The 27,879-nt window shown below is 52.1% G+C and overlaps 1 protein-coding gene across 1 annotated transcript in view; it reads left to right on the forward strand.

Moving 5' to 3' along the window:
- Positions 1-27,879, forward strand: part of ADAM12 (ADAM metallopeptidase domain 12) — a 302,779-nt gene that overhangs the window by 165,717 nt on the left and 109,183 nt on the right. The window contains 1 exon segment of the mRNA XM_066355592.1: positions 18,274-18,352. Within this exon segment, the coding sequence (XP_066211689.1) occupies positions 18,274-18,352 (79 nt within the window).

Below are 27,879 nucleotides of genomic sequence, written 5' to 3' on the forward strand. Positions count from 1 at the left end.
CGAGAACTGAGAGCCACCTGGCTGCCCTGCCCGACGCCGTGGCTCCACTGAGCTCCAGGACGAGAACTGAGAGCCACCGGGCTGCCCTGCCCGACGCCGTGGCTCCACTGAGCTCCAGGACGAGAACTGAGAGCCACCGGGCTGCCCTGCCCGACGCCGTGGCTCCACTGAGCTCCAGGACGAGAACTGAGAGCCACCGGGCTGCCCTGCCCGACGCCGTGGCTCCACTGAGCTCCAGGACGAGAACTGAGAGCCACCGGGCTGCCCTGCCCGACGCCGTGGCTCCACTGAGCTCCAGGACGAGAACTGAGAGCCACCGGGCTGCCCTGCCCGACGCCGTGGCTCCACTGAGCTCCAGGACGAGAACTGAGAGCCACCGGGCTGCCCTGCCCGACGCCGTGGCTCCACTGAGCTCCAGGACGAGAACTGAGAGCCACCTGGCTGCCCTGCCCGACGCCGTGGCTCCACTGAGCTCCAGGACGAGAACGGAGGGCCTTTCCACTCCCCACACAACCCGTCTGCAGGGCAGCCAGTGGCCGGGCTGGTTTTCCAAAGTTCCGTACCATAGGGCACCTCCTCTGTGCACTCCGACCGGATGAGCCAGCCCTCTTCCCCACCACCCCCTGGGACTTCGCCCGTGTCCCCCGAGTGCCGTGCTCCGTGCAGGCTGTGCTCCAGGACTCCCTGTGCTGTCCCTCCGTTGTTTATGATGGAAGAATTCAGGACATTTCTCAGCAGCCTCCAAAGCAAATCATGCGCACAGCAAAAGGAAAATAGACTCGATGCTGTGTTTTTGGCACCGTGCACCGACCACTTTAGAAACATATGTTTAAAATAAAAAAATAATAATAATAATAAAAGAAATCCCAAAGACCTCTCCTCTTGGGGTTCCAATGGTTGGCCTGTTTTGGTTTTTATTTTTCTGAGTAATTGTTATCATTAGGATTAAATGACAGTGTGTCACATCGCCCCGCAAACAGGCAGGCCGAGGCCGAGCGGAGGTGCAGTGCCCAGCGCGGGGCAGTGACCCGGTGCCTCTGGGCAATCTGGTCACCTGAGGGTCGTGTTCAGGACTCTCAGCGTGTCCTCTGTTGTCTCTGCAAAGATGCCAACCCCCATGTGCGCGGCTCTGCTTTCTCCGGCGGTGGCCCCCTGCGGAGTGATGTCCTAGTCGGGGTGGCTGTGTTTCCAACCATCCTGCAGGACTCTGGCTCTGGACGTGCTCCCTACCCCCTCTATCCCGGCCCCACACTTCCGGAGCACAATGGCCCTGCTTGCCTCAGGCAGGCCCCCCACTTCTGCAGCTCTGTGTCAGTCCAAGCACTGGGAGCGGTGAGGACAAGGCTGGCTTTGCCCCCTAAAGGAAAGCGATCCCGGAGGAAGCATGTGTCACACGCATGGCGTCCTCATGCCGCTGCCTCGTTCAGTCTCCCCTTCCTGGCCACCTTCCCCCCAGCTGGCAAAGGGAGAGGGAGCCCCGCGTGGCTTCCACAGTGTGCTCTGGTGATGATAGGAAAGGGGAGGAAGGCCTGAACCAGAGCAGAAGAGAAGTCAGAGCCGCTGGGGACCTCGGGCTCGTTGCAGGTCGCTGACTGTTTCAGAGAAACTGCTCAGGAGGCCCCTGAATGGCAGGGGGGCTGGGGGCTGGCCACTCCCCCCACGGATGAGGTGCCTCGAGGAGGCCAGCACAGCCTTTCTCTTCCTCCCCATGGTCCAGTGGGGGGGGGGGGGCTGGAAGTTGCCGCACAATAAAATGAGCAACTTTTTTAAGTGAGAGGAGGAGAGATGGAGAGACTCCCACAGGCCCCCCAACCGGATCCACCTGGCCTCCCCCGCCTGGGGCCAATGCTTGAATCAACTGAGCCATCCTCAGTGCCTGGAACCAATGCTCAAACCAATCAAAACACTGGCTGCGAGAGAGTAAGAGAGAGAGAGAGAAAGGGGAGAGGGAGGGGAAGAGAAGCGGAAGGTCGCTTCTTCTGTGTGCCCTGACCAGGGATCGAACCTGGGACGTCCACACACTGGGCTGATGCTCTATCCACTGAGCCTACCAGTCAAGGCTAAAATGAGCAATTATTAAGCACCAGGCAGCCCCCCATGGCTTACCTTCAGGAAGGGGCTGCCCAGCTGGGAGTATCGGAAAAGTACCTGTGGCTTCCTGAGAGCAGCTGGAGCCCCCAGACCTCTGCCGGGCCCCCCTCCTTCCCAACCCTGAGCTGTCTGGGAGGAGGCACTTGAAGCCCATGCAGATCTCTTGCTCCGCGTGCAAATTTCCTCCGAGATCAGCACGCATCGGTGGCATTTATGGCGGGAAGTCAGGCAACACCTGGACCAGGCGATCAAAGTTAACCTCGACAGCAGGAAACAGGTGGACACCAAAAACCCACACGGGATCCCCTGAGGATAGCCCAGCATCCACTAGAGAGTGTTTCAGTTAAGAATGTGACCTCCGGCCCTGGCTGGTTGGCTCAGTGGTAGAGCGTTGGCCTGGCATGCAGAAGTCTAGGGTTCAATTCCCGGCCAGGGCACACAGGAGAAGCGCCCATTTGCTTCTCCACTCCCCCCCTTCCTCTCTGTCTCTCTCTTCCCCTCCCGCAGCCGAGGCTCCATTGGAGCAAAGATGGCCCGGGCGCTGGGGATGGCTCCTTGGCCTCTGCCCCAGGCGCTAGAGTGGCTCTGGTCACAACAGAGCGACGCCCAGGAGGGACAGAGCATCGCCCCCTGGTGGGCAGAGCGTCGCCCCCTGGTGGGCGTGCCGGGTGGATCCCGGTCGGGCGCATGCGGGAGTCTGTCTGACTGTCTCTCGCCGTTTCTAGCTTCAGAAAGATAGAAAGAAAGGGAAGGAAGGAAGGAAGGAAGGAAGGAAGGAAGGAAGGAAGGAAGGAAGGAAGGAAGGAAGGAAGGAAGGAAGGAAGGAAGGAAGGAAGGAAGGAAGGAAGGAAGGAAGGAAGGGGAAGGGGAAAGGGAAAGGGAAAGGGAAAGGAGGGGAGGGGAGGGGAGGGGAGGGGAGGGGAGGGGAGGGGAGGGGAGGGGAGGGAGGGAGGGAGGGAGGGAGGGAGGGAGGGAAGGAAGGAAGGAAGGAAGGAAGGAAGGAAGGAAGGAAGGAAGGAAGGAAGAGAAAGAAAAGAAAGTGACCTCCCTGAATCACAAGGAAATATCAGGCATACCCAAAATAAGGAATGTTTGTTTTATTAAAGGACAGGGCTCTGTTCATCAAACATGTCAACATCATAAAAGAAAAAAAAGCCACAGAAATATTTCAAATTCAAGGAGGCTAAGGGTCATGAGTACAAGGTCAAAGGCATAGGCAGGACAGAAATGTTCCATAAAAATCAGACTGCGTGGGTAGTTGCACCAATCTGTGCACAGAGTGAAAACCACTGGGTTGCACATTTTAAATGGGTGAATCATATGGTACGTGGACTATGTCTCAAGGTTGCTAATGTTAAAAACTAAAATAAAAGGAGGTGAGAGGCCTTGACTCCCAGACTAGATTCCATCCTGGGGGAAGGGGGTGAATACTACACAGAGCACCCCACATCCATGGCGACCGTCAAATGTGAATGGAAGAGCAGAGAGACGGGCGTCACTGTGACATTGATGGGCATGTGGTAACTTACAGCGATTAGTGGGAGAACTTTCCCCTGTGTAGGAAATGCTCCGTGAAGTATTTAGGGGCCCAGGGCCATGATGTATGTAACTTAGCCTTAGTTTAGAAAAAAAAAAAAAAAGAATTGTGTTTGTGTGGAGAGGGGAGGAGGGACTGAGGAAGAATGGGAGAGCAAGCACAAAGGGGAAAGCAAACAGAATTAAATGTAACAAGGGATGGATACTCTTTTGCTAACAGCACATCCCGGGTCCCAGGCTCCCTAGAGCAGCGGTTCTCAACCTGTGGGTCGCGACTCCGGCGGGGTCAAACGACCAAAACACAGGGTCGCCTAAAGCCATCAGAAAATACATATTTATTATACAATACATTTCCGATGGCTTTAGGCGACCCCTGTGTTTTGGTCGTTCGACCCCCGCCGGGGTTGCGACCCACAGGTTGAGAACCACTGCCCTAGAGGCTGACCCCCTGGCTGGAGGGGGTCCACGCCCCTCTTGTGTTCTGAGGCTGAGGCCCAAGCTCGAGGAAATCGCCTGCCATCTGGCCCCAGGCTTGTGCCATCACAAACCCCAGGGACATTCTCTGAACAGTCCGAGGGACTCAGTCGTGATGGGATTTTTCATGCCTTTGCCTTTTGCTCCTCAATGGACTTAGACTTTTTTTTTTAATCCTGAAACCTTTAAAATATCCTCAAGAGAAGGGAATAGTGTATAGTAGATTACCCCTCCCACATACCGGCGGTTCTCACCCGCGGGTGGCTGTGCCTCCCAGGGGAGGTTGGTAATGTCTGGAGACAGTTCCAGTTGTCCCTACGGGGGATTGTCACTGGTGTCTCGGAGCTGGGAGGCTGCTGAAAACATCCTGCATCGCACAGACCCACCCACCCCCACCGCAGAGAGTCATGGTGCCAAGTGTCAACCGTGCAGGGGACGAGAGACCCGCCCGGACACCCGTCACCAAGATTAGGTAACTTTAAAGATGTTGCCATGCTTGTTCCCTCCAATGCACCCCCTCTCTGAGTCATTTTAAACAGACGCTGGTCATCATGTCCATTTATACCTCCCCCCATGTCAATGTGCATTTCTAAAATAACATGGATATCTTCTTATGCAACTGCAGTACCATTGTCACACCCATAAAAATGAATAACAATTCCCCAGGATAGGCCCATAGTCACATGTCCTGGGCCAGATAATGCTCCGACCCCCAGAGAGTTGAAATGTGATTGTTAAATTTTGGAAGTGTCCAACCTATGGGGAAAAATAAAGAGTATGAACCTGACATTTTACCCGTCGTCTAGTCTGATTCATTTCCTTAGTCTTCAAAAATATGGGCCTCGTTTCCTGACCTCCCGAGAAGTATCGATTAATTCAATAAGCATGTAGGTGAATTTACGGTTGTTGTTTTTTTCCCCATGAAACCATTAGGAGAGATTACTGAGGCAGATCATTGCAAATTATATTTTTTAATCATTAAGTTGTACCTTCCTCTCCTCCTCAACATATTTTGCTATTTTTTTCCCCCAGCTCCATGGAAAGGTTTCAGCTTTTAATGAAGAACTTCTTTCTGGAATATGAGTTTAGTAGCACACATGATGTAATCCCAGCTCCCAACCTTGCGTGCAAGATTGCCGTGCGAAAATGAAACCATAAATCCCATCTGAGTTCTGGTTACCGGGTTCTTTATAGAGAGGATTCTTCTGTTTCCTTTTTTTTTTTTTAAAGAAAAGAAAGAAAGAAAGGGGAGGGGAGGGGAGGGGAGGGGAGGGAAGGGAAGGGAAGGGAAGGGAAGGGAAGGGAAGGGAAGGGAAGGGAAGGGAAGGGAAGGGAAGGGAAAAGAAAAAAGAAAAGAAAAGAAAAAAAGAAACAATGATATAGTCATCTGAGAAACAGCTTCATGGCTGGGAAGCCAGAAATATAAGATTCACATTTGTCCTTTTTTCTGGCCACAGTCCGTCTCCAGAGAAGAGACGTAATGTCCTGGGCCAGTGCGCTGAGCGGGGGTCCATCTTTCCTGTGCACCCAGGACAGCCCGCGGGCTCCGCGGCAGAGAAGTTACATCTAGAAGGAAACGTGCTAGGTCTTCGCCAGGCGCCCACCACAGTGTCATTGCTGCCATGCCTGGAGCTTTGTCAAAGTATTCTCCCGGGGTGGGGGAGGACATCAGAGTGCCCAGACAGCAAGCGACCCCTGAAGAGGTAATGAGCGTAAGAGTTACCACCTCCATCCGAGCAGAACCAACCAAGCGCCCTGGCTGGCGTTTTTGGCCAACTTACAATTTGAGACCGTGATGCTTATCAAAGATCTGTTTTTCCTGACCCAGCGTCATAGTCTGTCATGTGTTACACTAGTTAATTAAATCAACAAGGTAGTCCGTGTTGCCCTATTCTTTTATTATTATCTTTTATTTTATTTTATTTATTTTTTCTGAAGTTGGAAACAGGGAGGCAGTCAGACTCCCACATGCGCCTGACCAGGATCCACCCGGCATGCCCACCAGGGGGAGATGCTCTGCCCATCTAGGGCATTGCTCTGTTGCAACCAGAGCCATTCTAGCGCCTGAGGCAGAGGCCATGGAGCCATCCCCAGCGCCCAGGCCAACTGCGCTCCAATGGAGCCTCGGCTGCAGGAGGGGAAGAGAGAGACAGAGAGAAAAGAGAGGGGGAGGGGTAGAGAAGCAGATGGGCGCTTCTCCTGTGTGCCCTGGCCGGGAATCGAACCCGGGACTCCTGCACGCCAAGCCGACGCCCTACCACTGAGCCAACCGGCCAGGGCCTATTATTTATTTTAGAAAAGAGGAAGGAGGAGAGAGAAAGAAAGAGAGAGAGACAGAAACATCAATCTGTTTCTGTATGTGCCCTGTCCAGGGAACGAACCAGCAACCTCTGCAAACCAGGACGATGCTCTCACCAGCCAAGCCATCTGGCCAGGGCTTCCCTATTCTGAGAATAATGAAAGTATCTATAATATAAAATACTCCAGCCATTATTCTGACCCAGCTACTCCAGGGCTGGTGGAAAATTAGCCGTTAGAATTAGCCGGCCTCTCACAAGCGCGGGAGCAGACACGGCATGAGAAATGAAGGCCCTGTGAGGAGCGTCTATCTGCCCTTGGACCCTGGAGAGGCCACGAGGGGCCGGCAGGCCGTTCAAGGCCCAGCCGTGGGAACACTGATCGGAACGGCCCTTATCCTGGAGAGAAATCTGCCAATGGCCATGGTCTCCAGTGGCTGTTTTGTGGTTTTTCCTCTCTGGGGGTTCTCAGTAGCATTAAATCTAAATTCAAAACCCTTCCAGATTTAAAGAAGGAGGAGGAGGAGGAGGAGGAGGAAGGGGGGGAGAAGGAGAAAGAGAAAAAGGAGGAGGAGAAGGAGGGGAAGGAGGAGGAGAAGAAAAGAGAAGAGAAAAGTAAAAAAGAGAAGAGAGAAAGACTTCCGGTGAAGAATGCCCAGCAACTAGAATTCTGATGAGATTTAGTCTCACGGTGCAATTTTACATTTGACAGCCCTTCACTGTCTCAAAGATGCATAGTTTTTAAACAGATCTCTCACAGGCAGAGATTGGCACCGGCTTAGTGCTGGCAGAAACCCGTGGTTTGGGGAGATGTCTGCGCCTCGGCTCAGGGGTCTGTGCGGGCAGAAGCAGGCCGTCCCAGGAGAGAGGGTGTGCATCCCTGTCGCCGCCCGGGCCTCTCCCTCTGGCAGCAATCAGCAAGAGGGTCTGAGCGGGTCAGTGGCTGACTTAGAACGCACTTGAGAGAGTGAGGGTCTGTCCCCCGCCCGAGGTCACTCCTGGCATCTCTCTCTCTCTCTTGGCCACTACAGTGTGGAAACTTGCAGAGCGGAACTGTCTTTGAGCAAGGAGAAAAGACCAAATTTGACGGAACACACATTCTGTGAGTTCAGTTCAACGCAGGTCAGTTTTGAAGGGAGCCCAGCTGGCTGGTCTCCAGATCTGCCTGGGAGCTGGCGCTTCCGTGAGGCTGCAGAACCCCCTCCCTTCCCTTAGAGCACGATTAATGTGTGTTTTTCACTGAGCACAGCGTCGGCGAAGAGAACGGGCTGAGTCACGGCAGCCCCCCTCCCACCCCCCACCCCCCGCGAACCAGCTCACGCGTCATCAGCCTTCAGTCCTGCCTGAGCCACAGCCTTAGACCCTGGGGAGGGGCTGGTCACACCTGCAGCGCTCACGTGGCAGCTGGCGGGGGAGGCACACACGTCACAAAGCCACGTTAGTTCTCTGGTTGTCTAAAGCTGCATCCAAAAATCAAACAGTGGCCCTGGCCAGCTAACTCAGTGATAGAGCATCGGCCTGGCGTGTGGAAGTCCCAGGTTCAATTCCTGGCCAGGGCAGACAGGGGACACACCCATCTGCTTCTCTAACCTTCCCCCCTCCTTCCTCTCTGTCTCTCTCTTCCCCTCCCGCAGCCAAGGCTCCATTGGAGCAGAGTTGGCCCGGGCGCTGAGGATGGCTCCATGGCCTCCACCTCTCGTGCTAGAATGGCTCTAGCCACAATGGAGCGGTGGCCCAGATGGGCAGAGCATCATCCCTTAGTGGGCATGCCAGGTGGATCCTGGTCAGGCACATGTGGGAGTCTGTCTCCCTGCTTCTCACTTCAGAAAAATAAAAAAAGAAAAAAGAAATGATGCTGGTTGGGACCAACTCAAAAACAAAAATCAAACAGTGTTTTGATGTAGTGGTTTCAGATAATCAGGCTAGGCTTTTTTAATGTTAGAAATTGAGAAAATGCTCTCTGGAGCGCTCTTATGAAATATATTGTTTGCTTCATGGTGGGAACAAAAGGCCAGAATCTGTTCTAGGTGGTGGAAGCTTTAATGGTCAAAGTATCTTTTATCTGTTGTGTGTGTGTGTGTGTGTGTGTGTGTTATTGGTATTGGTTTTGAAGTAGGAAGAAGCTCCTTCTCATACCATAAAATAGCGGTAAGCCAATAATGGCCCTACATAGTCAATACTGCCTCTGATGCATTTTCCTTATTCTTTTTTTTTTTTTCCTGTATTTTTCTGAAGCCGGAAACGGGGAGAGACAGTCGACAGACTCCCGCATGCACCCGACCGGGATCCACCCGGCACGCCCACCAGGGGGCAATGCTCTGCCCCTCCGGGGTGTCGCTCTGTTGCGACCAGAGCCACTCTAGCACCTGGGGCAGAGGCCAAGGAGCCATCCCCAGCGCCCGGGCCATCTTTGTTCCAATGGAGCCTCGGCTGCGGGAGGGGAAGAGAGAGACAGAGAGGAAGGAGGGGGGGTGGGCGCTTCTCCTGTGTGCCCTGGCCAGGAATTGAACCCGGGACTTCTGCACGCCAGGCTGACGCTCTACCACTGAGCCAACCGGCCAGGGCCGCATTTTCCTTATTCTTGATTACGACGTTCCTTCATAAACTAATGAGCACCGGCTAGGGTCCAGGCCCTCCTCTAAGGGCTCACCGGGGAGGCCCTGCCCTCACGGGGGGTGCATACCTCAAGTCACAGAGCCAAGAAGCAACACACGGTGACAAGGGTTCCAGGAACAATACGGATCCCCCAAGAGGGGTCACGGGGGACAACCAGACGTCACAAGGGGCCAGCAGGGAGGGAAGGAGAAATGTTTCAGACCAGGATAAGAACGACCAGCTGTGTGACCCTAGACAAGTCTCTGAACCCTTCTGGGCTTAGGCTCCTCCTCTCAAAACCGGCACCCACCGATGAGGGCCGGTGTGAAAGTTAAATGAAATCGTGCCTAGAAAGTGCATTCTGTTAGGAAGCGCTCCCACAAATGTTAACTGCTGCTGCTCTTGGAGACGGAAGGAGGAAGGAAGCTTCAAAGACATGCCTGCTGTGACCTCCGTCAGCAGAAAGGTGTAATGAGGACAGTGCTGGGTAAGCCACAGAACCCAGTCCTGGACCCCGTCTGAGAGAAGCAGGTGTCGGGGTTTGTCTATCTTTGGAACTGATCATTTATTGGATTTTCGACTTTCCCTCTATGTCTTACAGCCCTCTTTTTTTTTTTTAATTGTGTTCATAATATCTGACAAACCTCATACTACGAAGACAGACACATCACATCAAGAACAGCCTAGAACAGTGGTAAGCCCACCTTCCAAAGACTTTTGAACTACAGGTAATCATTAAACAGGGGAGACAGGAGCAAGAGCTCCGGGCCCGGGTCAAATGCCGACTACGGAGCTGCACGGTCAGGGGCCCGGGTCGTCCACCTGTTTCTACGCTGCAGCTGGGAAATGCACCTGGAGAATCAGCCCCGCTGTCCTTCAGCACGTGGCGACTGAGTCTACGGCTGTCACGTTTGTTTTGTGAAGGGGCGGGGTCATCTGAATGATCTCAGACAGTGGGAACAACACGTTTCTGTGCCTGTACCATGTGATTTGGTCCAAAATTCTGCATATTTGTGACTTTATTAAGAAATTATTTCACAGGGCAACAGTTTGCAAAATGCTATATCAACAGTTTTATTTAGTATGGTTTGTAAAACTAAATAAGAAAGAGCTGGGGAAAGGGAACGTTTTTTATTTATTCCAAGGAAAGAAAACACAATACAAAACAAGTTGTTTTGATCCTTTTGAGAATTTTTGAAAATGGAAAATAATAAGAGGAAATTTGAGTGGGAATGTTCCATTGTTCGTACAGATGCACACAGTTCTAAACAGTTAGGATCCCACAATACTGAAATTGTAACCAAAAATAATTTTAATTTTGTAGCTAAATCGAATCGCGTGCTAAGAGAAACAGCACAAACCCCATTTTGTGTTGTGGGGGAGAGAAATTTTCGGAAGCAGATGGATGATGATGATTTGCCGCTGCTCGCGTTCAGACTTTCGGAAACCGTGTGCTGACTGACATCTCTTCCAGGCAAGGCGGTGGTCAGGATGGGGCTGACTTTGGAGCCAAATAGAGCCAAGTTCAGTCTCCACCAGCTCGGTTGTGTGGCTCTGGACAAGTCACTTACACTTAACCTCTCTGAGCAGCTGACAGCCACAGGGTCTGTGCCAAGATAAATTAAGAAAATGCCCTTGACAAGCGGCTGTCCCAGGGGCTGACATCGGAGCAAACAGCTGCAGGGATAGCAGGCAGATGGCAGATGGCCATGCTGGGGAGGGGGTGGAGAGGGTGGAGATCAATCCTGAATGAGGCACAGGGCAAGGCTGAGATGTGGACCATACCCGATCTCTGTTCTTTTTTTTACTGCTCGTTTTCTCCTCGTATTCCATACCCCCATGTGCTGTCGCTATGGAGAATTGTTCAGTTGTCCGGTATCTCCCTACAGGAGTCCGGGAGAGCCGGTGGTGTCAGCACTCAGAGCCCCATGGCTCAGCCAGCCCAGGGCTCTCCCCGGAAACCAGAGCGAGACCTCTCAGGGGAGGAAGCATCCAGTCTGGGCCCCTGCTGATTCCCCCCTGGATCTTGTCTCTGCATTTACTCAGTCCTGGTGGAGGAGTCGATTGTTTTAATAAAGGATCGTTGTTTTAGGAACTAGGTACGTCTCATCATGATTTTCAGTCATGGTTTTTCTTGGGCACTACGTCTTGTGGAAGCTGCAGGCGGTTTGTCCCTCATAGGAACGTGTTTGCAGCTGTATTTCCCAATTCTAAGAAGAGGAAATCATTACCCAAACTTATCTGCGAATGATTTGGAAGTCCGTGTGATAATCACTTGTGACGAAGTAGATCTTCAGCAGAAAACTGGGTTGGACCCTTTGAACAGCAAATGGGTTTACTGGAGAGATGGCTGAAGCCTAGCGCTCACTGCACAGAGTGTAATTGCCTCCTGGCATCGTTGACAAACAAGACCTGTCTCATGGTGCCTTTGCGTGAATGTGCTGCTCGGAACAATTAAACCCTCTAACCATATGTGCAGTCTTCAAAGAAATAATAGGAAGAAAGCTGGCATGTCATCAGTAGGTTTTTTCATAGTCTTAATTGATGCCCATCTCCTAGCTTTCTTTTCCCCTTTTCCTTCAATTAAGGAGTTCTAAAATTGATGACAAGTTGTCTCGAAGACCTGACAGCCTTTGAAATTCTTGAAATGACAACAACACAGTGAAGGGGACCCTCTGTCCGCCATACCCCTCCCCTGCCACCAGTGACAGCAATGCTGAACCACATTTGTCTTTATTTTTTTTTAATTGATCCAATTAGTTTGAACACCTTCTGTCCATTTGTTCATTAAGCACTTTCTGTGTGCGAGCCATTTGTGCCGGGCGTAGGGACGCACCCTTCGCTCAGCCTGGTGTGGGAGAAGCCCAGTCCGCAGGAAATTCAGCAGAAGACAGAAAGTCCTGTCACAGAATCTCGCAGAACTCAGGAGAAACATTAACTCACTCCAAGGGGGTGGCTGGGAGGAAAACTGCTTGCTTCCAGAAGTAAAAATGAGAAGATGTTTTCTCCTGCTCACCTGTGCTCTTGGGAATAAACTATGTCATGTGGATGAACTCTATCTCATTCAAACTATGGGACTAAATTATATAATGGTAAGTTTAGCGTAGAATAATTTCAATATTGATGTAAAAAAAAAAGCAATTTGGAGGTAATGTTTTTATTTCAGTACTCAAATCATTTCAGAAATGTGATATGGAAGGCCATTATCTACGTAATCATGTTTTAATGTAAACGCTAAGTGAATGTTTCCAGCCCTATGTATCCGAAGACTTTGAAATCAGAAAATGCAAGTGTCAGCCAGAAGGGCTGAGATTCTATTCTTTCCTCTCATAAAGAGAGCGCGTGCCGTCTGAGCGGCTCCATCTCTGTCTTCAAGCCACTCGCGAACGTTAACACTCACGGAGTCAACTGCCGCCTGGACGTTTCCAGGGGGCACGTCTCTCAGACATCGCGGGCTCAGCACAGCCAGGATTCAACTTGGCGCTCTTCCCTCCTTTGTGAGTTACCTGTCTCACTTGATGACTGAGGTTCCTAACTCTGTCCCCCGTCCAGAAGTGCCCATCCTAAAGGCTCATGTCCTGGTGTGGCCCTTTGTTTGGACTCTCATGCCAGCTTTCTAACTACCCTTCCTGCTGCCTGTCTGCAAGTTCTTTACATGGAGGTCAGAGTGGCCTTTTGCTCCAAAATTTGTATCTGCGTGGCTCACTGCTGTGTCTCATAGCTCTCCATTGCATGGGATAAAGTCAGGGACACTTGGCAACCCATAGGATTGGTCCCCAACCTGCCTATCTGAGCAACACGTCTCCCTACCTCAAACTTACACCCCAACAACTTGGGAACGCCACATAATTTTACATCCCTTGTGCCCATCCCCCATCGACATGTTTCTATACCCTCTGTGCCTCTGAGAATGTACAATAGTTACTCCTATCTGGAATGTTCTCTTCCCCATTCCTCCCCACCTTTCACCTCACTAGCCCACTGTCAGCCTGACTCCTTCTTCTCCATCCTTCACCATGGGTACCACCATCCCCTGGGCTGGCTTCTGAATTGGAAGTCTTTCCTTGAATCCCCACAATGCTTTGCGTGTGTCTCTATCATGGAGCTCTGATCACTCTTTGGGTCTGTCCTTCACTAGGCAGTGAGCTCTTGGGGTATCTTATTCCCAATAGTCAGCATAATAAATATTGGTTAAAGGAGAGAATATGGAGGTATCACTTATAACAGCAAAACAAATGAAAAACAGTCAAATGAACTCCTGGTGCTTTATTTTCTGGTATTGAGAGCAACAGAATTCCTTGTTAGATCAGCTAATCTAATAAGCAGAGAAAAAGAATGTCCTCATGAAATATGCATTCACCTTCTGCTTCCATTTGCCGGCATTGAGAATCCATATAGTTGGGCTTTCTCCCTCAGGAAACCTAACAGCAGTGGGGCCATTGCTGTCACATTTCAAATATGACCGTTGTCCACCTGTCTCCCTCATTTCTCTGTGGGATTTTTGACTTACAGCCCAATTTAAATTAGATACACATCTTAGCCCTGACTGAGCACCTTTGCAGTTTCACCCATGGCTCCTTTGCAAGTCATGGTTCCTAAGAAGGACATGAAACCTATTATTTACGATTGAGAGAGGATAGCCCTAGACAAAAGAGAATGTTTCTGCAGTGTTCTCTTTGAATTCAGTCATTCACTCATCCATCCATCCACTCATCCATCCATTCATCCATCTTCCATCCATCCATCCATTATCCATCCATCCATTCATCCATCCATTCATCTAGCCATCATCTGTCTATCCATCATCCATCCATCATCACCTAGTGCTCAGCGCAGGGCCTGCAGCCAGCACTCAGTAAATATCTTTTTTTTTTTTTGTACTTTTTTTTTTTTTTTTGTATTTTTCTGAAGCTGAAAATGGGGAGAGACAGTCAGACAGACTCCTGCATGCGCCCGACCGGGATCCACCTGGCACGCCCACCAGGGGCGAGGCTGTGCCCACCAGGGGGCGATGCTCTGCCCCTCCAGGGCATCGCTCTGTTGCGACCAGAGCCACTCTAGCGCCTGGGGCAGAGGCCAAGGAGCCATCCCCAGTGCCCGGGCTATCTTTGCTCCAATGGAGCCTCGGCTGCGGGAGGGGAAGAGAGAGACAGGGGGGTGGAGAAGCAGATAGGCGCTTCTCCTATGTGCCCTGGCCGGGAATCGAACCCAGGTCCCCCGCACACCAGGCCGACACTCTACCACTGAGCCAACCGGCCAGGGCCAGTAAATATCTTTTGATCAGCTTGTAAAGGTAGCAACACACAGTGTAAGTTCTAATGCAGAACCACCAAGTGCTGCCATATACGATGCCATATACACTTAACCTCTCTGTATCTTGGTTTCTTATTTAAACTGGGTAAAAAGTAGCATCTAGCCCATAGAGCCAGGCACTAGATACTATCAGAATCCAATGAGATACATATAAAGGGCCACAATGATGAGCAAGGAGCCCTCCTATGGCTTATGTTTTTGAGGGAGGATATAGGTAAATAAGTAAATAGATGAACTAAACGGTAACCTGAAGGGGCTCCACGCTGTGGGAATGGTGGTGATAGAAGGTACGTCAGAGAAGGTGACCAGGGGAAGGAACAGCCCCCGGGAAGCCGTGTGGAGAAGGTCCGAGGCACGTGACAAGCAAAGGCAAAGGCCCTTGGTGGGACGGGTGGCACGTTCTACAGCGAGCCAGACAGGTGTCGGCCGGGTGGAGTGAGCCATGGAGGAAGGAGGCGCGGGGCACTGGGAGGCCCTGGTGGGGAGCATCCGAGAGACTGCGGAGGGCAGGCGTCGGGGCTCCGTTCCAAACACGGCAGGGTCTGCTGGGTTTCAGCAGGGCGTGGCAGAGTGGGGCCTAAAGACTGTCACCGCCCTGGGCTCCTCACAGCCTGTGGGAATGTGAGGTGGACAGCCGGCCCTGAGGAAGTCAGAGCGGCGAGCGGGGTGGGTTCCGGCCCACAGTGTACGCACCACGGAGCCCCCACCGTGTTTGCCCAGGCGGCCCGTGGGGTGGAGTAGGTCCGAGCCAGTGCCGTCCGTCTCCCCTCTGTCTCTGACCTCCGTGCTTTGTGAAGAGGGGGCTCCAGAAGGCTCCGGCTCCTCAGAGCTCACAGGGCTGGGTCTGGTACCAGGGGGCCCCCAGCACCGTCTCGCTACATGCCCCCCATCCGCCACGGCTACTGAGGACGTAGGGCACACGCCAGTGGCGTCGCTGCGTCTGAGCGCGTCCTGGGTGTCTCAGCTGTGGGGGACGCGCTCAGGCTGTGCTCCGAAGCCCCGCCCACCCTCTTTCAATGAAAGCAAGCAGGATAATACTGAAAGACTCCCCGGAGCTCAGAGAATGGCTGTGATTGCGTTTCTGTTTAAGTGACATTTGGACAACAGTGAAAAGCAGTAGGTTTTGAAGACAGAAATAGTCATGGATCTTTGTATTACTGGACTGAGTCACATTTTAAAACCTTGCAAGTAATTTTACTGCTGTTGAACCCCCAAATTCCTCTTGTCCACTAGAAGCTCGTCTTCTCCAATCCTGGCTTTCCTGGCAGATTTCCCCCACCCCTTCCTATGTGAAGCCAGCCTTCTGGGACATCCATCCAAACCAAACCCGCTTTCCGTGAGAACGCCTCGGGGTGATCTCTCTTTGTTCTCCGAACTGCGACCTGCACTGACCTGCTTCTCCTAGTATTAGGCATTCATATACCTTGTTCGTTCAAAATGAGGGTCCAGCGTTGTTAAGAACAGAATGGCTCACGTATTCATAAAATGTGAGATACGTGAAATTACTGATGAATACTAAATAACGAGTTGTAATAATATTATATTATTTGAATTATATTAAAATTTTCTTTTTCTCCTTTCTCTGAGATCTCAAAGTTCACCGTGCCCCCACATTCGCTGAGACCTCTGGGCTCAAAGGGTCCTTCCTCATTTGTCACCTGTGCCCCCTGTGTCCCCTCCACCTGCTCCTCGGCAGCTTTGCCCCCATCCCCTCTCTTCATTTCTCCAGCCTGCCCCATCCCCCTGAGTCCCCACCTCTTGACATCGTATCTCCTCACTCTGCTTCCCTTCAGAAACACCCTCTGGAAAGACTTACTGGCTTTCCCCTCCCTGTCTCCTCGTCTGCCCTGGGAGCTGTCCCTGTCAAGGTCCCCAGCCTGCCATGCCTCCCTGGTGCTCTCTCCAGCATGACCGCTGACCACTTCTCCGGCTCCTTCCTTGTCCCTGGCCTCAGTGGCCCCCCTGAACAGACCCCACCTCCCCCTCCTCTGTTCCTGACCCAGGGGGTCCTGTGACAGCTCAGAGGGGGACATCTAGAAGATGAGGAGTTGAGAGCAAACACCAGCAGGGAGGTTCACGCCCCCCCCACACACATGATCCGCGCCCTGGGCGGAGTGCTGAGGCAGGCGCAGGGGAAGCCGGGGGCCTTTGTCAGCGCGCGGGAGGGTCATCTGTTTCATGTTTTGGCACACTCTCCTCTCTCGCTGTTAAGTGGGACGCCACTCAGACCGGCGCTAAGGGGCTAAGTGATCCAAACCAGGCATATCCTAAAGACAGCGCGATTCATGTAACCCAGGGAGATAACTCCCACTCCGGGCCTGGCTGGGAGAAGCTCTCAAGAAATGTGACTTAAAAGGAAGTATTTCTCATCTGTCCCCTTGGCCACATCCCCACTTAGAGCCCTTCCCTTCCCTATTGATCGGGACTCAGGGTTGCAAACCTGAGTCAGCTGAGACAAAAAGGGGGGGTTTATGAGGGGAGAAGGACCGTGCACCCTGGGGACACCTGGAAGAGCTCCCATTTCTGCCACGTGTCACAGCCATGTGGGGGCAGGTGGCCCTAGGCAGCGTCCTCCAGCAGCAGGGGTCCAGGCTGAAGGCAGCTCTGTGAGGAAAGCCCTCTTCCCCAGGGGCCCCAGGGCAAGGCATGGCACAGGGATGATCTGTGGCAGGTCAGCCTGGGTCCCACATGCGCCTCTGGACTGGCAGTGGGGCCACCCCTAGCAGAACCAAACAGTGGGCAGCACAGTCTCTGGCCACGAAGGGCAGACAGTGTTAGGACCGCACATGTTCCTTCGCTGAGTCCAGGAGCTAACTCGGCTCTCGATGCCTTGTTGCTTGGACACGCACAGTCCGGGCTCTGCGTGGGACCCCTCCCTGTCTCACACCAGTCTGGCTCCCAGATTCCAGACCGTCAGGGTCCTGGCCTTGCCATCCTCTGCCTGCAATTCCCTTCTCCGCCCATCGGCCCTGGGCCTGGCAAGCTCCTGCTCTACCTGCTAGGTCCCCCTGGAAAGCCTCCGCCATCCACCACTCTCCACCTGTGTGTGTTCGTTCTCCCAGTAAGACGCCTCCTGCCTTTGGGACACCCCACCAGGCCGCAGTGTCCTTAGGTGTCTATCTTTGTATCGCAGCAGCGGGTGCAGCTCCTAGCACATAGTAGGGACGCAGAAAACACTTGCCACGGTGATGTTGAAAAAGAGGAAAAAAAATGCCACCCATTACAAAAGACATCGCAGCATCGTTTAAAACCAGAATAAATCCCTGCATTGCTGTCGCCAATGAAGAGGTGGTCGATTGAATACAATTCTAGTTGCTGCGATAAGTAGAGTTTTTCTCCTCTTTCGATTTATCTTAGAAAATTCAATATTTCAGTGTGTCCAAAATCGCTTTCCCTCACCTCCTACAGCATGGCTTATAACGTTTCTGTGTTGCTCTAAACTCTTCTTTGACATTTTAATATTGACGGCTGGTGTGCTCGCTCACCTGCTGGAGCGCCAGCAGGAACAGGACTGCGGGTCCAAAATTATTGTCCCAAGAGGCGGCTTCGCTGTTGATTCCAGATAGCAGAGCCCTGGGACCCCCCATCTGGGTGACTCTCCCAGCCCAGCAATCTGCACATACTACTCCTAGAAGATTGTAAATGTGTGGCATGTGCCATTGTGCACAGACACGCACGTGCAGACGACCAAGTGGGTGCTGGAGAAGGGAGGTGGGAGGCCGTGGGCGGCTCCATGCCTGCCTGTCGGACTCTCCCTTCCCTGACCCTCCTCCTGACCCTCCCTGGATGACCTGTCCATGTGAGGGGTCCGTGGGGAGCCTCCGGAAAACCGGGTCACCTGTACAAGGAGCTGGCGGAGGATGAGGGGGGCCGACCCGGGCTCCCCCACGGTGTAGATGTCTGTTCACCAGCGACGTCTCCATGCACTGTTACACTCAGCTTTTTCCTGATTTCTTTTCCCCCACAGAGGTCTCATTGCCAGTGGTTTCACGGAAACCCATTACCTGCAGGATGGCACCGACGTGTCCCTCGCTCGAAATTACACGGTAAGCCCTGCGTTGTTTGGCCCACCGGGACGTGATGATACCGCGTCTGTGCTTAGCACCGGCAGCTGCTCTCTCCTGAGCACGTGCACAGGCCCGGCTTCGGCGCTTGGGCCTAAGGAGAGCATGTGCACCGCTCAGTGTTGACACAGCCGGTGGTGACCCCAGGAACACTTGGCCTCGGCCAGGTACGTGCCAGGGCGGTCCTGGAAGATACGGCTTCATCGTAGCCTGACCTTGAAACCACCTCCCAATGACCGTGCCGTGCTCATGCGGGCAAATCCCCGCTAGAAACCCCAGCCGGGGCTCAAGTTCAACCCTGGGCTGAACTTGACCGCATTAACCCGGGAAGTAGCTTAAAGAAGTCAGAGGAAATGGGAACTGTGCTTAGCCTTTTGCAAAGGTGTCCAGCAGGTTGTATGGTTCTAGAGGGTTGTTTTTTTACGGCAACAGGACACTCGTCCCCTCTTCGTCAGCTTCTCTGATAGTTGACGTTTTATAGGTTAACCTGGACGAGATGTTCCTTTTATCTGTTCCTTTTTAAGGAACAGTTGCACCCTCTGTCCCAGGCCCCGCGTGTGAACCTGGGGGTTCAAAGTGAGCGGCTGCCCTTGGAGGACTAGGGAGGGTTCTCCTTTTAAGGAGCTCCGGGTATTTGTTTTAAAAGGACAAGCTCGGAGGAAGCCTTACGTTAGGTCGTTAGGTCGTAGTGGAGCAGCCATGGTCCGCGGTGAGCTCTCCCTGCTCTGCATTGGATTGGATCAACACTGTGTCCTCACCACGTGTTGGCCGGTGGCACTTGCTCACCGCCCCCTTCCGCCTGCTGGCGATGTGGGCGGTGCCCTGGAGCAAGCCCGGAGAAGTGCGGGGAAGGTGGAAGCGGACACCGGCTTCTGTTAGCAGCTGGTCAAGCCTGAGTGGGAGTCAGGGGGCAGAAAGAGAGGGGATGGGAGGCCAGAGCACTAGGCTGTGGTGGAGGGGGGTTCCCTGGGACCCCCACAGAGCTGGTCAGGGCTCAAACAAAGGACCTGGCGCTTGGGGTGTGGGACAAGAGAAGTGGGCGGTTACAACTGAGAGTCCCACAGAAAAAGGTGGGTCCCCGGGGTGTGGCACCCCCTGTGAAAAGGGGACAAGAAAAAACTCCCTCCAGAGAAGGGGTAGCTGAGGGCACCATCTCCCGTGTCCTGGACTGAAGAAAGTGCTCGTAAAAACTGGAGCCGCTGGAACCCCGGCCCGGCTCACGAGCGGACGTCTGGAACGGAACAGGCTGCCGTCCAGGTTCCCAAACCCGCCTGGGGTGCAACTCCTCTCAATACTGTCACCCCAACACTAATCCCAGATAAGCAGCCCCGGGCCCCTGGGCCCAAGCTGAAGCCAACCCCAGAGTTGTTCTATAGGAACGTTTCTACGGCCCAGATTACAGAGGATGCCCATGCAAAATAAAAAGAAAAATAAATGAGCCCAAAATTCAAATGAAGCACACAGGAAAACAAACCTCTGTGAGCAAGCGTTGGCAAACAAGAGGAACTAGCATCAGCCCCGCCAGGAATGCGAGAGACTGGGACAGTCAGAGCAAAGTAAGTAAGTAAATAAATATTTTAAAGAGAACGGAAAAGGCCAAATAGAAATTCCAGAGTGAAAATACAAAGGGAGCCTGACCTGTGGTGGCGCAGTGGGATAAAGCGTCGACCTGGAACACTGAGGTGGCCGGTTCGAAACCTTGGGCTTGCCTGGTCAAGGCACTTATGGGAGTTGATGCTTCCTGCTCCTCCCCCTTCTCTCTCTCTCTGTCTCTCTCTTTCTCTCTCACTCCTCTCTCTCTGAAAATCAGTAAATAAAATATAAAAAAAAATCTTTAATAAAAAAAAAAAAGAAAATACAAGGGGAAAAAAAAATAAATATGAAAGAAGCCATGTTGAAACACAGTGCGATGCGACCACGTTGGAGCTCGTGGAAAACAAGAGCCTCGGGCGGGAAGAATAAAAATCAGCCCACTCCAGGGTGGCTCGGGGTGAACCTGGTGGACCAGAGGGGGGTCTGAAAACCCTAGGAGAGCCTGACCTGTGGTGGCGCAGTGGATAAAGCGTCGACCTGGAAATGCTGAAGTCGCCAGTTCGAAACCCTGGGCTTGCCTGGTCAAGGCACATATGGGAGTTGATGCTTCCAGCTCCTCCCCCCTGTCTCTCTTTCCTCTCTCTCTGTCTCTCTCTCTCTCCTCTCTAAAATGAATAAATAAAAAAAAAAAAAAGAAAACCCTAGGAGAGAAAAGACCTGCTTTGTGCACGATGACAATTGAGCCAGCAGCAGTCTCCGAGTCAGCGATTGCGGTGTCAAGATTTCAGGGAGCGGAGGGAAAATGACTGCCCACCTCAGTCGGAGACTCAGTTCAATGACTTTACAGGAATAAGGGCAAAACGCATTTTCATACCAAGACAAGAGAATTACCTACTCTCAGATTCCAACAAAGGACACACCTACCAAAGAAAAGCTCCCAGCAAATAGCTTAGTGACAAGGAAATGGTACACAGACGAGGGGGTGGGTAGCCTTCTGGGGGCAGCAGGAAGCAGAATACTTGTATGTGAATCAATCTCAGTAAGCTATTTAAAATAATGACTATAACAATCATGACTCCATTGGGATGTCTGAAAAGAAGATGAGCCCATAGATTTAAAACAGTTTGAGAATGTTTTGTACTAGAGAATAATGGAAATGTTGACTAACTTCAGATTTTAATAAGAATGCATTTTACAAATGTAAGACTATCCAAAAAAAAGAATAGGAAAACAAAATGTGTAATTCCAAATAATAGAAAGTGAGTAAAAATAGTATCTCATCCAGTAAATGGCAAGAAAGAAGGAATAGAATACAAAAAGAAGCAGAATGTAAAATTAAAAATAGTAAGATTAAAAACGAGTCATCATGTTAATTTCATTATACGTAAATAGATTAAATCTGTTTGTTAAAGTAAAAACAGATTATCTATTTGAAACTTAAAATAAAATCAGGCTCATTAATTTCTGCAGAATTCACACTGCGAATGCAAAATGGTCATCTTAACCCAAAAAAGCTGCCGTAGCAGTGCGAACGTCAGACAGGCCAGAGCTTACGGCAAAGAAAGGCATTATTAGGGTAAAGGGGTCATTACTTAATTGTTCTTTTTATCATTACTTAGTGAGAAGGCACAGTTGTAAAGGATGGTAAAAGAATGGTGAGCCTAGGCCCTGGCCAGTTGGCCCAGTGGTAGAGCGTTGGCCCGGCATGTGGATGTCCCAGGTTTGATTCCCATCAGGGCTCACAGGAGAAGTGCCCATCTGCTTCTCTACCCTCCCTCTCTCGCTTCTCTCCCCTCCCCTTTCTGCAGCCAAGGCTCAATTGGAGCCAACTGGCCCTGGATGCTAAAGATGGCACCATGGCCTCTGCCTTAGGCGCTTAGATGAGCTCAGTTGCAGAGCAACAGAGCAACACCCCAGAAGAGCAGAGCATCGCCCCGTAGTGGGCTTGCCGGGTGATCCTGGTCAGGGTGCATGTGGGAGTCTCTCTGCCTCCCCTCCTCTCACTGAACAAAAAATTAAAAAAAAAAAAAAAAAAAGAATTGTGAGCCTACATGTACTAGCAAAATAGTCTCAAAGCATATAGAGTAATGATCAAAGGAATTACAATGGTAAACGGATGAAACTACAGCCAGAGGTCGGAAATCTAAACAGACCTCTATCTGATATGAAGATTTCTTTTTAATGAGCAGAAATTAATAAAAATATATATAATAAAATAAAAGCCAATAAAAAATTGAGAAAAGCAATTAAACCAAAAGCTGCTTCTTTGAAAATATTAATAAAATGGACAACACAAAATTAATCAAGGGGGAAAAAAGAATTCTCATGTAAACAATATTAAGAGAACAAAGAGGGATGTAGCTATTACTGTACAGAGAGTTTTTAAATCACAAGAATGTTATGAAAAATACCACTTTCTTGAAAATGTGGATTCTTAACAATGGCTCAAGGTGAGATAGAAAAATTTAAATAGAACTATATAAAGAGGTTAAATCAATAATAGTATTTTTTTGGAATTTACCCCCCTAAATAACATCAAGCCCAAGTGGGACAGCAGGCTGGACCCCTCGGCAGAGCCGACCTGCAGGGTGGTGGGTGGTGCTCGTCTGCTGTGGGCGTGCCCAGGATGCGGAAGACACGCTTCCAAACTGTTTCCAGTTTCCTGTTTTCTATCTCCCTCACAGATTTTCCTTTCCTTGGGCACTTTTTTTCCTCTTTCTCTCATTTGGGGGATAGCAGAGGACTGGAGAAATGACATCCACAGATGCTGGATCTCACTCGGACCTGGCCTGTGAGGGCTGCAGGCCACCTGTCCAGGTGTCTAAGAAAGCAGGCCGGATGGAAGGCCCAGAACGTTCAGAGCAGTTGGCTCGGTGGGGGGGGGGGGGGGGGGGGGTACTGTATTTTTCTGGTTCCTGTGCTTGTCATGTGCAGGGGCCGGGGGGCAGAGGGGGATTATATTCTTCTTTCTCCTCCTTTCTCCATGAGGAGACCAGATAGGACAGATGTCCCCTCCTTCCCTCTACTCACTCCCTCGGTCCTCCCATGGGGGGGGGGGGCTAGGGAGAGGATGGGAGGGGCATCAAACAACCCTGGTCCCTGCTAATGGGAGAGGGGGAGAGACCTGCCTTGGGAAGGCCATGAGGCCACCCTCCTGTCCTCCCTGAGTCAGGGATGGGTGAGACTCGCCCACTCCTTCTGCATAGATGCCAAGGGGCTGTGAGCTGCCACCCCAGCTCCTCCGAGGCTTGGCTAGCCATGGGGCAGGGCAGAGGGGAGCTGGACACTTCAGGAAGCCTCGCTTCTGCCCAAGTCTAAGTTGCATCCTCTAACAGACTATATATTTTTTTGGGGGGGAGGAGGGTAAATAAGCTGGTAATTGTACTTTTATCTTCGTCTGACATTGCATCTGTCTTCCACAAGTGAAGCCACCAGAGGCTGGGTAAACAGGCACCCCACACCTCGGAGCAACAAGCACGTTTTGCATTTAAATGAGAAAAAGGCTGCCTGACCGGGCGGTGGCGCAGTGGATAGAGCGTCGGACTGGGATGCGAAAGACCCAGGTTCGAGACCTCGAGGTCGCCAGCTTGAGCAAGGGCTCATCTGGTTTGAGCAAAAGCTTACCAGCTTGAGCCCAAGGTCGCTGGCTCGAGCAAGGGGTTACTTGGTCTGCTGAAGGCCCGCGGTCAAGGCACATATGAGAAGGCAATCAATGAACAATTAAGGTGTTGCAAAGCACAACAAAAAACTGCTGGTTGATGCTTCTCATCTCTCCGTTCCTGTCTGTCTGTCCCTCTCCCTGACTCTCTCTCTGTCTCTGTAAAAAAAAAGAAAAGAAAATAAAATGCTGACTTTTCCTAAGGCTCAGCTGCAGCTGCCTCCCCTCCCTCTGTGCCCACCTGAGCCATCAGCCTGTCACCCCCATCACCGTCACCACAGAGATAAGGAGGAACAGTCTGTTCACTAAGGAAACCCAGAGCCCTGGACAGCCGCCCCTTCCAGCAGACGCCCCGCCAGGGAGTCTGGGTGGGGGCGGGGGGAGGGCCCGTGTCGTCTTTCCCCAGGAGGACACAGGGGCAGCTCGGGGGCTCTGTTTTTCTTGAGTCTGTCTGGGAAACAGAAAGAAATGTGCTGACTCATCGCCTGGTCCCCACAAGTCAGCAACAACGGATTTCCGTCCGTTTACAATGATAGATAAAAGAAAAACCCCTTTTTTGGCTCACATGCATTTTTGGGATTTTTTTTGTTTTGGTTTTTTTCCTTCTTGGAATCACCCCGCAGTCAGTGTGAGCTGGTGGACAAGCAGAGCAGTCAGGGGCTGATTCTGGTTTGGGGGTTGATGGCTGGTCTTTTATCTCCCCGCTGTCGCGACAGGATGGAAAATATTTGTGGCTTTCTCCTTTGCTGGGCGCAGGCTAAGGGAGGGCTGTGTTGCCTCACGCCCCTTGTAGCAAGGCCTGTGGGGACCATGCTAGGGCGTTGTTGCCGTTTACATTCCCAAAAGACCCTCCTGGGCATGGCCAGAAACGCTCCTAAGGGCATCCGTCCATCACACACACACGGCCACTGGTCACCTCCACAGGGCCAGGCCCCGTGACCACCACTGAGAATATGGCAGGGGTTAAACAGGCGTCCCCAAACTACGGCCCGGCCCATGGGCCGCATGCAGCCCCCTGAGGCCATTTATCCGCCCCCCCCTCCGCACTTCCGGAAGGGGCACCTCTTTCATTGGTGGTCAGTGAGAAGAGCACTGTATGTGGCGGCCCTCCAATGGTCTGAGGGACAGTGAACTGGCCCCCTGTGTAAAAAGTTTGGGGACCCCTGGTTAAGACAAGGGGCTCCACATGGGGCCAGAGGGAGGAGACGGACATTTCCCCAGGAATCACGAGCCTAAGTAAAGCTAGTCCTCCATGGACTGAGGGCTCCATCCAGCTCAGGGCCCCACCCCTTCCTCTCCGCCGGCAGCTCTCAGGGCCACCTCCCAGTCTCTCCTGCCTCCGATCTCACCTAGCTTTAACCTAAGGTGACCGACTTTTTTACAATGAAAAGGAGGACGAAAATAAATTGAAGAAAACAATATTGTAAATAAAAGAAACATTTTATTCATTGCAACAATAATATACTATAATATGATAAATGCATAATAAAAACATCTGTGATATTTTATATTGTAATTATACTTACATGCCTATTAACTTTTAATAATAATTGTAAGGTAAAAGACTCATTTAGATACAAATACGTCACTTCACACACAATGGACCAACTCTGCATCAATCAAATATAGACGTTTACAGATTAGTCTTCCAATATCCAAAAGGAGGACATGTAGGAGGACACTTTTCCAGGGAGGACGGAACTTACAAAAGAAGGACTGTCCTCCCTAAAGGAGGACAATTGCCCATCTTATTTAAGCCAGCCCCTCTCCAGCCTGCGTGATCCTTCTAGAACATCGTATTGTTTGTGCTGTTCCTGTGGCCCTTGTATTTTGACCCTCCCAAAGTAGCAGTGGCTCCTCCAGTGCCCCCTCAGTCAAGGCTCGGGTTTCTGGGACCAGTGTGCCCACCGCGAGTGTTCATTCCGTCGTCCGTACGTCCGGATGCACGCTTGCTCGCTCACTCCACAACAAATGGTGCAAGAACCCCGTGTGACAGCTGACGTCAGTGAGCACCAACAACACTCAAGACCCCATGCAAAGTGTCGTGCGCTGGGACGGTTGACCCAAGTGCAGTAAATCCTTGTCGGCTGTTTTTATACCCCGAGGAGGGCTCTGAGACCTGGTGGGGGTGGGGTGGGGGGTTGAGTAACTGGATCAAGACCGCCGCTGATGGTTCAAACCCACAGAGCTGGACTCCAGAATCGAGAATCGGAGCTCCCTACCACTAGGCAACAATGCAGCCAGGCGTCTCTTCCACCTGCCCGGCTGCCATGTTTGTTCTAATGGAGTGAGTCTGTAACACTGTAGCAAGGTGGACCAGGTGCAGATGCTGGGGGTGGGGGGTGGAACTGCTGAGCTACAACCCTGGAACATGGGGAGAGGACAGCCCCCGGAGTTCTCTGAGCACATCGCTCTGAAAACCAGCTGAACTGAGGTCTGGTGCTTTGTGGCCACGTGCGGGAGGGAGGAGGACATGGCCTGTATCCTCGGGGAGCATACAGTCTGATGACAGGCCACACGACATGCCCGTGACCGGGCTGCTTTAGGAACTGAACAACGGAAAGAGCCAGGTCCGTGCAGAGTCCAGGGTGAGTTCCCGAGGAGCACCGGTTTAGGTGGCCTCCCGTCCCTAAAGCCGTCGGGGAATGAATGGCGCCGGGATTGGACCTCCCTGTGCAGGCCCACGAGGGAGAGGTGAGGGTCACAGGCCAGGGGAGTAGACGGTCCCGGGACCTGGCGCACCGTCAGGCCTTCAGCCTAGTGAGCCAGCCACAACCAGCACTCTGAAGATCCAGTGACAGCAGTTCTTCACCTCCCAGGAGCACACGTCCCTTCCGAAGCCCCTCCCACTGGGGGACAACAGGAGGTTGCTGGTGCGCCGTGCTGAGAATGGAACTCTCAGGACATGTCTGTCTCCGTGAAGAGCAACTGGCCCCTTAGCTCTTGTGAGTCTGGCTCCTGTCACACCTCTCATGTTCCTATTCGGGGACCCACACACAGTCCCACACAACGTCCAAGAGTTAGGGGCCAGGGAGGGAGGATAGGAAAATCACACTCCCTTCTCTCTAACGGGTCAGTTTCTCTCTCACAGGCTCAGTCATGCATTCTAGAAAACTAAGCTAGCTAGGGTCCCATGCAGAACAGTGGGTCAAAAGCACATACTTTCATATTCTGGATCGGTAAAGGTGCCTTACATTTCACGAGTTGCTTCCTTGCGTAATGTTTATTTGATCTGTAAAGCCTGGGGCAATAAATGTCCATCTCATTTTGCAGATTAAAAACTGAGATGCAGAAGTCTCAAACCCCCAGACTTTCAACTCGTGAGCGACCCAGCGCTCCCACGGTGGCAGACATGCTGCCTGTGTCCTGGCCCATTTGCCGGGAGGTCCCAAAGAACATGAGCACGGTGGCCTAAGCACGTGTACCCTGACGCAGAATTCCAGCACAGCTAGACAACGTGCTGGCCCCGAGCCTGGCCCTCTCTTCTCTTTCCCCGGACACAGTTCTTATTAGAGCTGGACACAGAGTAGCTCTGGGGGTACAGTTGGGGCAACTTCTTTCCCAAGACCCTGTTCTGTTCACTCTCAGGGCCAAGCACGACGTAGCCCAGTCACAAAAAGGCCCAGCTGCACGGTCATATTTACCTTGGAGTGCGCTGTGCCCTGTCTTGCTCGCGGGCAGGCATGTGGAATGGGGGATCTGATGTTCCACAGAAAGGCTGGGCTACAGTCACATTGAAATGCAAGTCAGCAACTGGCGCATGCACGCACACACACACAGGCACACGTGTGCTCACGCCACACATATGCTCACACACACACACAGACACACATGCTCTCACACACACACACACTCATGCACCCTCATCCCCCTCCTATCTGCACATCGTTCTACCTGTGGAAATGACGTCACTGCCCTAGGACTCCCTGAGTGACACTGTGACGAGGCTGTGCTAGACTGGAGAAAGCATTCCGTCCAGATTTGGGCCTTAGGAGAGATGGCCTTTCTCCTCAGAAAGAGGGACCCATGAGGGCACACGTTCAGAACGGCCAGCTGTGGAGGGAAGCTCTCAGGCCTGCAGCCCAGAGGCCTGAGGCCTGGGTTTCGGTTTCTGCTCAGCCACTAACCAACCCTGTGACCCAGCCATGCCTCGGTTTTCATGTGTGCGCTGAGGGGCAGCTGGAACAGAGGGAGGTTGGCCTTAGGCGGCCTGACGCTTGCCTCCAGCTAGAATGCTGTGTGATTCAAACAGCACATCAGGACAGTTCAGCACGTGGCACGTGGCTGGGGGTGTGGGGGAGGCGACGGGGTTCCCGAG

The sequence above is a fragment of the Saccopteryx leptura genome, chromosome 13, assembly GCF_036850995.1.
Source record: "Saccopteryx leptura isolate mSacLep1 chromosome 13, mSacLep1_pri_phased_curated, whole genome shotgun sequence".
Lineage (NCBI taxonomy): Eukaryota > Metazoa > Chordata > Mammalia > Chiroptera > Emballonuridae > Saccopteryx > Saccopteryx leptura.